Source organism: Rattus rattus, chromosome 8 (genome assembly GCF_011064425.1).
Source record: "Rattus rattus isolate New Zealand chromosome 8, Rrattus_CSIRO_v1, whole genome shotgun sequence".
NCBI lineage: Eukaryota > Metazoa > Chordata > Mammalia > Rodentia > Muridae > Rattus > Rattus rattus.
In genome coordinates, this window is record NC_046161.1 from 114,595,576 (window position 1) to 114,607,702 (window position 12,127).

General features: G+C 49.1%; 1 protein-coding gene across 2 annotated transcripts in view; it reads left to right on the forward strand.

The window, feature by feature from the left end:
- The first annotated feature begins 811 nt into the window (after window positions 1-811).
- The window catches only part of Limd1 (LIM domains containing 1), a 50,419-nt gene continuing 39,103 nt past the window's right edge, over window positions 812-12,127 (forward strand). Inside the window, exons 1-2 of one of the 2 annotated variants that reach the window (XM_032911291.1) lie at window positions 812-993; window positions 1,081-2,712. In XM_032911291.1, the coding sequence (XP_032767182.1) occupies window positions 1,341-2,712 (1,372 nt within the window). In that variant the 5' untranslated portion in view covers window positions 812-993; window positions 1,081-1,340. Of the gene's footprint in view, window positions 2,713-12,127 lie in introns of both variants that reach the window. The other variant, XM_032911290.1, reaches the window with a different exon arrangement.

A 12,127-nucleotide genomic window follows, 5' to 3' on the forward strand; every position in this document is an offset into this window, starting at 1 on the left:
CAAGGCCCCAAATCAGAGGGAGGGTACCAGGGGCAGTCAGGCCTGTTTGTAGAAGTGAAGGCATGTTTTCAAAATAAGTCCCGAGTAAGCCTTGAGGGTTGAAGTTCAAGAGTGACAGCCTGGGATTTGTTTTAGATCATGCTGGCGGCTGTGTGGGAAACGTAAACTATCCCCGGTCACCTAGGAGCTATGTATGTTATCGCGAGCCATGGCAACCTGGTGTGGTGAGGACTAGCTTGGGGTTCAGGAAACCCGGTACAAGCCTCTCTGGACACTCGTAGGACGTCCGATACAAGTGCACTCCAAAGCATCAGTTTAATCCCCGCCCCCCACCCTTTTCTTTTATTCAGAGGATCTGGGCCACCTCCTATGCTTTGCTGATTGTGTGGACCTCTGGGGCTCTTGTCCTCTGCAAAGAGACCTGGCCACAGCAACACCCTCGGTTTGCAGTGAGGCTCCAGAGAGTCTGAACTCGGCTCATTGGGGAAGCGGCGCTACAAGCAGCCAGGGGCCTGGACACCTTGTTCCCTCCCTGGAGAACCTCCCCCACACTCCAACACTGTCAGGGTTAGAGCCCGTGGGATATACTCGAGGGGACCCGAGGGAGGCTCGGCTCACCCTTGACTCCCCAGCAGCGGCGGGAAACTGAACAGTCGGGGCATAAGTACTGCAGGGACTCCCCCGGTGCCTAGCCCGAAACGCCAGAACTGGGCGTGCGCGTCACTGGCCTGCAGGGGGCGCCCGCGCCCCGCCCCGTCCCGCCCTCCACGCCTCCGCCCGCGCCCCTGCGCGTCCCGGGGCGGACGCAGCCGGCCAGCCAGCTCCGGGGATTGACTACTCGCGCGCTCACTTCCGCGTCCCGCCGCCGGCCGCCGCCATCGGACAATGGGCCGCGCGCCGCGGCTGCAGTGAGCTCCGCTGGACCCTGCCGCCGGCCCCAGGCCAGCCAGGGGCTGTCCAGCGCGTTTGCAAGTTCGGTTGCCTGACGTGGATGTGAGTTTACTTTTTCTGTGTACATTCTCTGTCTTCTTTCGCCTGTTTTTGGTTTTGTGACTTAGAGAAGAGAACTTTTCTAAGCAGGCCGGGCACGGCTGAAGGCTACTCTGCCCCCACGTGGACGCTCCCCTGGGGAAAAGAAGTCTGAAAGTAAACTTAGCCTCGCCGGCCTGAAGGCCTCAACTTTGGCTGGACTGTAAGTTTCGGAGTCATGACCTTCTCGCTGGGCAGGTGGGAATCTTTATCTATCTTGGGCTGGACCTGAAACCTCAGCCAGCACCCAAATCTCCCCCACCCCATTCACACTTTGTACCAGGGGTAGGCCCCGGACACTGATCTACAACATGGATAAATATGATGATCTGGGCCTTGAGGCCAGTAAGTTCATTGAGGACCTGAACATGTACGAGGCCTCCAAGGATGGGCTCTTCCGGGTGGACAAGGGTGCTAGCAACAACCCAGAATTTGAGGAAACTCGAAGGGTGTTCGCGACCAAGATGGCCAAAATCCACCTCCAGCAGCAGCAGCAGCAGCAGCAGCTCCTACAGGAGGAGGCCCTACCTAGGGCAGGCAGAAGCCCCATCAACGGTGGGAACCGTCAGGGTGTGAGCAGCAAGCTGGCTGCAGATGGGGCTGCTAAGCCTCCTCTTGCTGTGCCAACAGTAGCACCTGGACTAGCTACCACCACTATGGCGGTGCAGCCCTCATACCCACCTCAGGAGCAGAGGACCAGGCCATCTGCCCACGGTGCAAGGCCTGGCAGTCAGAACTGTGGTTCCAGGGAGGGGCCTGTGAGTTCCCAGAGACCTGCTTTACACGGTCTGGGTCCCTGTGAAGACCCTTCCTGCCTCACTCACGGAGACTATTACGACAATTTCTCTTTGGCAAGCCCACAGTGGGGTGATAAACCAGAAGAGTCCCCCAGCATGAGTTTGAGTGTAGGGAGCGGATGGCCTGGTTGCCCAGGAAATGATTCCCTGTCGCACAGATCCTGTGGGGACAGTCATCCTTACCAGCCACAGCTCTCCATGTGCTCTGGCAGGTCTTTTGAAAGTGGTCAGGATGGTGGCATTGGTGGCCATAGCAGTGAGAAGCCAACAGGCCTTTGGTCCACTGCCTCCTCTCAGAGAGTGAACCTGGGCTTTTCTTCCACGGGCTTGGAGAATGGGACCCCAGCTCAACCCAAGGGCACAACCGTTTCAGCACCAATGGTCCCTAGCAGCGCTAGCCAAGGAGCTTGTCTGAGAAGAGATTCGAGTCTGGGATATGAGGCTCCAGGCAGGGTCTTCAAACCCCTTGTGGACACTCAGCCTTGGCTCCAGGATGGGCCCAAGTCGTACCTCTCTGTTTCTGCTCCACTATCCTCAACAACCAGCAAGGACAATGGCCAGACAGGTATGACCGCTGGGCTGGATCCTAAGCTTGGATGTGTGGAGTCTGGCACTAGTCCCAAGCCCAGCCCCACCAGTAACGTCCATCCGGTAATGTCTGCTCCCTCTGAGTTATCTTGTAAAGAAAGTCCTCCCAGCTGGTCCACTGACAGTAGCCTGGGACCTGTGCTCCCAGGGAGCCCCACCCCCTCCAGGGTGAGGTTGCCCTGCCAGACCCTCACGCCAGGCCCCGAGCTCGGACCCTCCACTGCGGAATTGAAGCTGGAAGCCCTCACCCAGCGTCTGGAGCGAGAGATGGATGCTCACCCCAAAGCAGACTACTTCGGTAAGAAGTTCTGTAGCCGCCTGTGGTGAAGTGACGGTGTCCCCACCGGGGTGCTCGGGCTGATCTCGAAGTGGCCTGCTATTATTTTTCTCCTTCCTCTTTCGGTTACTTCTGTTCCTTTAGAAACTTGAAAGCAGCCTTTGCATATGGGAGTTACCCGTGTGTGCAGGGTGAAGCAGGGTTGGATTGTTCACAACTGCCCTCAAAAAAGGGAAATGAACCTGGGAGGTGCTGATGCTTGCCTATAATCCCTGCACTTGGGAGGCAGAGGCAGGCGGAGCTCTGAGTTCGAGGCCAACCTGGCCTATAGCATGAGTTCCAGGACAGCCAGGGCTATACAGAGAAACCCTGTCTTGACAAACCAAACCAACGTCCTCCCCACCCAACCCGCCCCCCCCCAAAAAAGAGGGAAATGCTGTGAGTTTGGGTTTCAAGAGTTTGAGGTACCACCTCAAGCCTTTTGCAGTGACTGGCTTGAGCTGGACTTGGAGTATTCTTCCCCAGGGCCAGGTTTGTGGTTGTTCTGCGTGGTGTAAGTGTGTGGAATGTGTGGTTTTTGGTTCTTGTCTGCTGTTCACTATGGTGGTTCTGCAGGTGGACCTGGACCAGCATCATATCTTTGCCTAATGCTGGTTACAAAAGGAATTTAGCCCCTCCTTGGGTCTGCTGCAGCAGGAGCTCAGGGCAAGATCCAAGGAGGAGAGATGATTCTGCAGGATCACAGAAACAACTGGGCCAGGAGCCTCTTGACTCAGGCCACACCCAGGCACCAGCCAGCAGCAGGTGATACCCACAGGTGTGGCCTGAAATAAGGAGAAGGTGCTTCTTGAGGCTTTTTACCCAAAGTTGCAGATTTCATTCTCTCTTCTAAAAAAACAAAACAAAACAAAACAAAACCCACAAACTCTTTACAGACTATTGGCTTCAACTTTTATTTCTGCATGGGGTTTGGAAGCAGCAAGAAAGTAGCTGTATTCCTTTGTTGAAAACAGTGGCCTGTCTCATGGGAGGGTGGCTTGGAAAGACAGCCTGTGCTTAGGACCCTGTGGCTTTTTTCATCTTTTAATTCTCTCTCTCTCTCTCTATTTTTGGCCTCTTGAGTAATGGGTTCATGATTTCTCCAAAGTCCAAGTACTACCAAATAGTAGTTTCACCAGTAGTGGAGGGCTGGGTCAGGGAAGGCCCTCGAGGGAAAGTTGCAGGCTTCTCCCTAATATCCGAATGAACCAGTTTGTCCTGAGGACTTAGGAGGGTCACAAGTCCAAGGAGACGGGCCATGGGCATATGCAGTCCACAGTAGTACTGGGGTCTGCTTATCATGAGCAGCTCAGCAATCGGAGGTCATGGTTGCTGTTAACTGGGTTTCCTCTTAGATTTATTTATTTTATTCTTTTACATATATAAGCGTTTTGTCTGTGTGTATGTATGTGTACCACATGCATGTCTAATGTTTGTAGAAATCAGTGGAGGGCATCAGATTGTTTGTCATTGGAGTTGCAGATGGTTATGAGCCCCATGCGAGTGCTGGGAATTGAACCATGGTCCTCTGCAAGGGCAACAAATGCTCTTAACTGCTGAGCTAACTCTCCAGCTCCTTGTTTATTTTTTAAAAGCACAAAGCACCCTCCTGCTGTGAACTGCCCCACCTTGTTTGCAAAGCACGGCCTTGAAAAATATTATTTAGCTGGAGATGCGGTGGATCCTTTAATTTAAGCTTATTAAGTTTTTAATTTAAAGCTCATAGAACAAAAACATTTATTTATGTTCATCATCAGAGCAATGAGATTGACCCATACTCTGTATGCATTCAGCCTCCAGCCACTGATCACCTGTCTGGGGCTGTGCTCTGGGCTAGGCCTTGGGGATACACAGTGGATAGATAGTCAATACAGTACAAGCAGTAGGAAATGATCAAGTACTAGGGAGAAAAATACTAGATAGAGTATATGGACGAAGCCTTGTCCTGGGGGTGACCTTACTTGTTTTGAACTGGGTCATAAAGTGAGGTCTCAACCGACTGCATTTGGGCAGAAGCTTGAAGGGCAAGGGATGACAGGGCACTGTGTACCTTTGGAGGGAAAGGGTGGAGTTTGTGGAGCTCATGCCAGGGGAGAGTCTGCCCTGTGGCTGCCTTGATGGTGGGGTGTCTATCTCTGACTGATCATGTGCAGGAAAATTCCTCCCTTTAAGGCCTCAGCAGGCAAGTTTTAACAGACCATGTGCTTTCCTAGGCAGCCCCTCCCTTGTCTGTAGAGCCAGTTGACTAGGCCTTTCCCCCTCCCTAGATCTCGTAGCACTTGCAAGATCTGGTATACATTAAATCATGGTTTACTTCTAGGTAGAATGTTATTTCATGGCACAGTACTCTTGCCAAAGGGAGCTAAGGTCTTCTCCCACTATCAGTCAGTAGAACTCTAGTTAGAAGTAAAAAACAGACTGATGTTTGGTTTGTGAGCCTAGGTACCTTCCTGAGCTGGACTGAAGGTGTCTCTTGAGCATCTGATTCTGGTTACAGTGTTTGACTCTTCCCTCTCATGACCAGTGAATGCTGTTGGATTTTGAAGATACCCAGTTTCTGGTTATTTAATGGTTTCTACATTTTTATTAACGGGGGAGGGGTGGGTGATTACCATGGTGATGGTGTATGTGTCAGAGGAAAGCTTGCAGGAGCCAGTTCTTATTCTACCCTGTGGGCCCATGGAGTCAGGTTTGGCAGCAAGTGCCCTTATCTTTTGAGCCATCTTGCTAGGCCTGGCTTTTGATTATTTGTTAGCTCAGCACTTAGGGTAATTCTGGAACTTTGCAGGGAAGTCATGCGTGTGCGTGCATATGTTTGCGTGTGTGTGTGTGTGTGTGTGTGTGTGTGTGTGCGTGTGTGTGTGTGTGTGTGTGTGCGTGTGTGTATGTGTGTGTGTATGTGTGTGAGAGTGTGAGTGTGTGTGCATGTGTGTGAGTGTGTGTGTGTGTGTGTGTGTGTGTGTGTGTCGTTTTTGTTTTTAATTAATTAATTTGAGACAAGGTCTCACTCTATAGCTTAGGCTACAGCTCTCAATGACCTTCCTGTCTCGGCTTCCTGAGTGCTGTGACTGTGGATATCGGCGACTGCATCTGGCTCCTTTGTGTATCCAGGCAGTCCTTATTTCTTTCCACCCATCCCACTGTGCCTCTGTGTTCTCTGGGACTCTGCTGTGGTCCTTTCTTGTCCACAAGGAAATACGATTGTGCATATTTATGAAACGGTAGACAGCCTACCATTTCAGCGCAAAGGACAGGCCGCAGGTGGAGGCACTTGGTGTTGCCATTCCTTAGACTTTTATCATTTCTTTGTGTTTCACAATCCTCGCTATTAGGTCTCTGGAAACATTTAGTCATCTGTCCCCAGCTATTGTCATCAACCCCTCCTGTCCAGTCCTGGCCCATCCTTTCCCATCCTACCCAGTCCCTGCTCTACTCTGGTAACCACGGGTCTGTTCTCTTCTTTTTTGAAATCAACCCTTAAACTTTTATGTCTGCATGACAGTGTGTGGTGTTTGTCTTTCTCTGCCTGATTTACTTCATTTCGTATGGTGAAAGCTGCTGAGGCTCTGTCAGGGATGCTTTCGGGCTCCCAGATTCCCTGGTGCTTGTTGCTCTTAGAAGACACTGTTCTTGCTTTACAGCTTCTGTTCTCATGACGCTGTTCATGCCGCAGAGAGGAGATGAAGATTCATCCCTTACTAAGGCCCAAGCAAAGCACCCATTCCAGCCTGGCTTTCTCGGAAGCTAACTCTGAGACTTTACTTTAGAGGGTGCTCACTGAGTGGTACTCTTGGGGTCCACATTTAGACTGATAGGGAGGCATCAAAGTCCAATGTCATCCTGACCTGGCTTTCACACACTTCCTCCAGGGATTAGCCACTAGATCTGAACTGCCCTGGGAGTTGGGTGATCTCGGGTTGAGTGATTTGTGTAGCTAGGGTAGTCCCCCTAGGGCTGATGACAGGTGAAAGCTACCTGCCAGTCCCACACTAGCATCTGGGTCACTGCTCCATCAATGAAGCACCCATCACAACTCCACTTCTGGTGCTGGAAAGGACAGGAGACCTTGGGCACCCTGGTTCTGATAATAGCTACTGTCTGTTGAAGGCCAAGCATTGGGAGACACTGTTGCCAGCTAATCTTCACAGCTTGTCTTCCGTTATAAACAAGGACCTGTGGCAGAGGTTCAGTGACTTCCCCCGGACCACCCCAGATTTTTCCTCCTAGGTGGAACTAGCTGGTCTCCCAGGTCTGGCTTAGATATCCTCTGCCCATCTACTCAGGAGAATGCAAGCTCTTCCCTAGCTGGGAGAAGGCTCTGTCCCCCTCTTCTAGGTACATGAGCGAGGGTCTAAAGGTGAGATACGTAGGTTGAAGAGTCTCTTTTCCCCAAAAGTAGAGAATGGACTCCTCCCCACCTACAAAAACACAGAGAGACTGACTCTATTTTCAGCTTTTCATGACTTGACCCTCTACTTAGGCACTAGAACACGGGATATGATTTCCCCTGGGAATGGCTCTGTCCCTGCCTCGGCCCAGCAAGCCCCACTCGTTTCATTTTAGTGGCTATGTAGGAGGTGCATTGACCAGCTTAAACAAGAAGCAGTCACAAACTGTCCCGTCTGTTCTTCTGTGTAGCATTTTTATTGTCTTTCTTTTTACTTTTTTTTTTTTTTGAAACAGGAGTCTTATGTAGACCAGGCTAGCCTTGAGTTTTTTATGTAGTTGAGGATGACCTTGGCCTGCTGGTCTTCCAGCATCCATCTCCAGAGTACTAGAATTACAGATAACGCAGGCCAACCTTTCTGTCTTATGACCTTTTAAGCACGTCTTATCTGACTTTGTTAGTAGCGGTGTGAAGTGTGGGGCTGAATTCCAACCTGGGTGTAAATGACAGGCAAGATATGCAATAGAGGAGCACCTGCAGAACAGGGTAACCACGCACAGAACAAACACAACCTCCCCTTCAGAGCACTGCATTACCCCAGAAGCCTCTGGAGGCCTTAGAGTCATTGTTGTCCTCTGGGATTCAGAGCAGAAATCATGTGATTTGAGGTAGCAGATCATGACATGAGAAAATGTGAAAAACGTTATCTGTGGTGGTTTTGGCAGAAGCGTTACGTGCAGGAAAGGCAGATCCAATACCAGAATAAGTATCTACTCCAGTAAGAACAAAACGTTGTCCTTTCCACAGAGGAGGTGGTTCAGTGTAGTCAACCTGTGTCCAGGTTGCTGGCTGGTCATCTTGGGGAGTGGTGCCATATCTGGGGCTCAGTGTTGGTCTCTGCTGTTGTCAGATTGGCATTTAGCAACAGCTGTAGCCAGGTCAGCCTTGGTCACTGGAAGTCCATGTTGTTGAACTCAAGCATAACTACACTCCTGGCACCAACCTCTGTGTTATTAGTCAGGGTTCTCTAGAGTCACAGAACTTATGGAATGAATCTCTCTCTCTTGCAATATAGATCAAATCATCCTCAGCACCAGTGTCACACATGCGTGCACGTGCGCGCACACACACACACATATTTTTGGAATGATTTATTTATTGGAATGATTTATAGGGTGCAGTGCAACTAAGCCAGCAACGGTCATCTGTGAATGGGGACTCCCAGAATCTAGTAGTTGCTCAGTCCCACGAGGCTGAGTGGTTCAGCTGTCTTCTGTATAAAATCCACCCCTTGTCAACTTGACACAAATCATATCTCCTTATGAAAGAAATGAAAACAGTAGCCAGGTCATAATAATGCCTAGATATAACTATCCCTTGTTCAACTGCAAACATATCAACATTAAGCTAAGCTGGGTGGGATCTTGCACTGAGGGTCACCACTCCCTAAATCCGTTCATCTCTTGTTCATAGGATTTAGCTCCATTCTACTTCCAGGTGTCCCTTTACTCTTTGTTCCACACATTTTCCTTTCTCAGCTTGCTATGCTTGAGCAAAATGATCCTCCTCATAAGAGTGAACCATAGGACAAGGTCTAAAATAGGTAGTTTTGAGACTTCCTTTGTCGCTGCAATTAGTCTGAATCTTTTCACCTTAGCCACAGGCAGACTCTTTGGATGAGGGCAAAAAGCAGCCACATTCTTCACAAAAAATATCACAAGAACGATCTTTAGGCAACATACTATAAAATTCTTCTCTGAAACCTCTTGAGCCAGGCCCCCACAGTTCAAGTCATCCTCAGCACCAATGTCTTCCATGTTCCTACTAGGATGGCTTGTCAAGCATTGCTTAAAGCATTCCACTGCTTTCAAAATCCAAAGTCCCCAAATCCACATTCTTCCAAACAAAGCATGGTCAGGCACATCACAGCAATACTTCAGTACCGTTTTCTTTCTTAGGGTTATATTGTTGTGAAGCGACACCATAGCCAAGACAACTCTTATAAAGGACAACATTTAATGGGGCTGGCTTGCAGTTTCAGAGATTCAGTCCATTGTCATAATGGTGGTGAGCATACAGCATTCAGGCAGATATGGTTGGTGCTCTAGAAGGAGCTGAGTGTTCTATACATCTTGATCCAAAGGCAGCCAGAAGGAGACTGTCTTCCGCAGGCAGCCAGGAGGGTCTCTTCTGCATTGGGTGGAGCTTAACCATAGGACCTCAAAGTCCACCCCCACAGAGATGCACTTCCTCCAACAAGGCCACAGCCCCTAATAGTGGCACTTCCCATAGGATAAGCATATTAAAAACAACCACAACATCACGGTGTATGTGGGAATGAGTGGAAATTCCATGGGTCATCTGAGTGAAATGAGGTCTAGGCATGGCCAAGAGTTGGTGACGCTGGTACACAGAAAGCCCTACTGCAGGATACGACATGAGGAATTGACAGAGGTGCCTTCCGTGTGGTCAGTGGTTAGGACTCAGACAACATTTTGGTCCTCTGTGTCTTCCGAAAGACTGCTTCTCACCCACATTTCAGCTCTGTGCCTGCCCCGCAGGGCTTTCCTGACATCTCTCTTCAGAGATGTCAGGGGCACATGACCAGGTGTGCTCGAGGCTTCATTCAGAGCTGCACACCCCTCAGTCAATCTCATAGTTGTACTGGGCATCTTGGGCAGCCTCTGCTGGGCCCTCTGCTCTTGGCTGAGATGGTAGGGAAGGACACAGGGGTCAGAGTCTTGTCAGGCACCATGATAAAATCTGCACTTCCTCTAAGGTCTCTTGAGTACTTTGGCCTTGTTCACTCTGCAATCTCACCCCCACTGGTATTCTCCCAACTGCCTGGCTGTTCCCAACATATAGATGCCTGCCTACTGATTTCCTTCCAGGCACCCTCATTTTCTGGAAACAGAGCTATTACTGACCTGGCTTCCTCACCAGCAGTCCTCTGTCCCATCATGCCTTCTCTCTCAGGTCCTCCCATCTTTGGGGAGGGTGTGTTCCTACTCTTTTCCTTTAACCCCACCCCCATCCCTCTTTTCAAAGCTGATCTTTTGATTAGCTAGAGCTTCTAGAAAATTTGTTTCTTTTTGTTTGCTGCCTACTTGCTGCTAGAAGGCAGAACTAGAAGAAAGGACTCATCTGGAAGTCAGAAAGCCAGGTGTTCTGGCTTAGTGATGCCAGCAGCCCAAGGATTGATGCTGAGAAGCCCATCTCTGCTGATCTGAGCCAGCAGAATCTTGTTCGGGAACCAGAAGTCTTAAGATGTGGCACTGGGTATGATCAACATCTGAATTTTAGCTGGTCAGCCAAGAGAGTCTAAGCAACACCATTAGTCATTGTGAACACCTGGAGAAATCCAGGTCTGGTTTCCTAGACCTTTCCAAACTGCTACAGAGTTAGTAAAAGCTTTGTTTTTAGTTACATTTTCAATGACAAATAGTAGCCACTTTTTCTTTGTATATTCTGGAAAACACATAATTATCATTGTATTTTTTTGAGACAGGGTCTTACTATGTAGCTCTGGCTGTCCTAGAATTTACTATATAGATCAGGCTGACCTTAAGCTCTCCGAGATCTGCCTGCTTCTGCCCCTGCCCCTGGAGTGCTGAGATTAAAATAGTGGTTCTTAACCTAATGCTTCGACCCTTTAATATAGTTCCTTATGTTGTAGTGACCCCAAGCCATAAAATTATTTCATTGCTACTTCATAACTGTAATTTTGCTACTGTTATGAATTGTAATGTAAATATTTGATATGCAGGGTATCTGATACTAGATCCTTTTGGGAGTCTTGACCCACAGGTTGAGAACTGCTGGATTATGCTTGGCTGGGACATATAATTAAAAAAGACAAAGTGTGTGTGGGGGAATATTACACACCTATAATCCCAGTATTCTGTCGGAGGATTGCTGTAAGTTCAAGACCAGTCTGGGCTATGTCATGAGACCTTGTCTCAATCAATCAATCAATCAATCAATAAAACAAAACATAATTAAAGGTGTATTAAAGAGCCAGGGATGTGGCTTAGTCTATACAGATGCTTGCTGCCATGTCTTATGACCTGACTGAATTCAGTCCCTGAAACCCACATAGTGGAAATGGAGAGTCGACTTCCATAACATGTCCTTGGACTTCCATAGGCATGCTATGTTATGAGCAAATGTGCATGCCCGTGTGTGTGTGTGTGTGTGTGTGTGTGTGTGTGTGTGTGTGTGTGTGTACGTTAAATAATTATAAAAATAAAACAAAAAAATTAAGTGTTTTAGAAAGAATTTGGAGTTTACCTTAAGAATAGTCATTGGTTTAAGAAGAGCTAGGGCCACAAGTTTGTGGTACTTGTCCTTTTTTACTGGCATGTCCCTGGGCACCACCCTGGATGCCTGTGACACTCTAGACACTGCTGGACCTCTGCTGATCATCTGACACAGAATAATGGCCTTGGGCCTCACACTGGTTGCTTCTGGGTCTCAATGCCTCACATCAAGTAGTCTCAGTGGATTTGTGCTGAGGAAACCGAGGTATGCTCTTTAGGATGGGAAGGCGTAAGGACTGGCTTTTTAACAGAGTTAGCACACTTGATAGTTGGGTAAAGTTTGTAAGGAACTTGCTTTTTAATCCACATGTATTTTTAATCCTCTCTACAACCCCGTTACCTCCCCTTTTACAGATGGGTTCAGTAATCTGCTTAGCCCACTGAGCAAGCGCCTTTGCTGGGCCTCAACACTGAGCTGCAGACCATGATGTCCATCCAGGACTTCTGGAAGTTCAAGGGCTTCCTGACAAAGAGCTTACCGGAGCTTCATTCTTCTCTGAGACCCACAAGATCTAGAGTAGCTGGGTCCTTATCTTGCAGCTCTGCCCAGCATCCATGCCTTCTTCTGCCCAGGAGCCTGTTCCCCTAGGCGTGCCTTCCTACCATACTGTGATGGGACTGTATGTGTGTCTGTACAGGGAATGTGGCTGCCCAGTGCCCAGCTTCTGACTGTTCATGTTCCTCTCAGGCA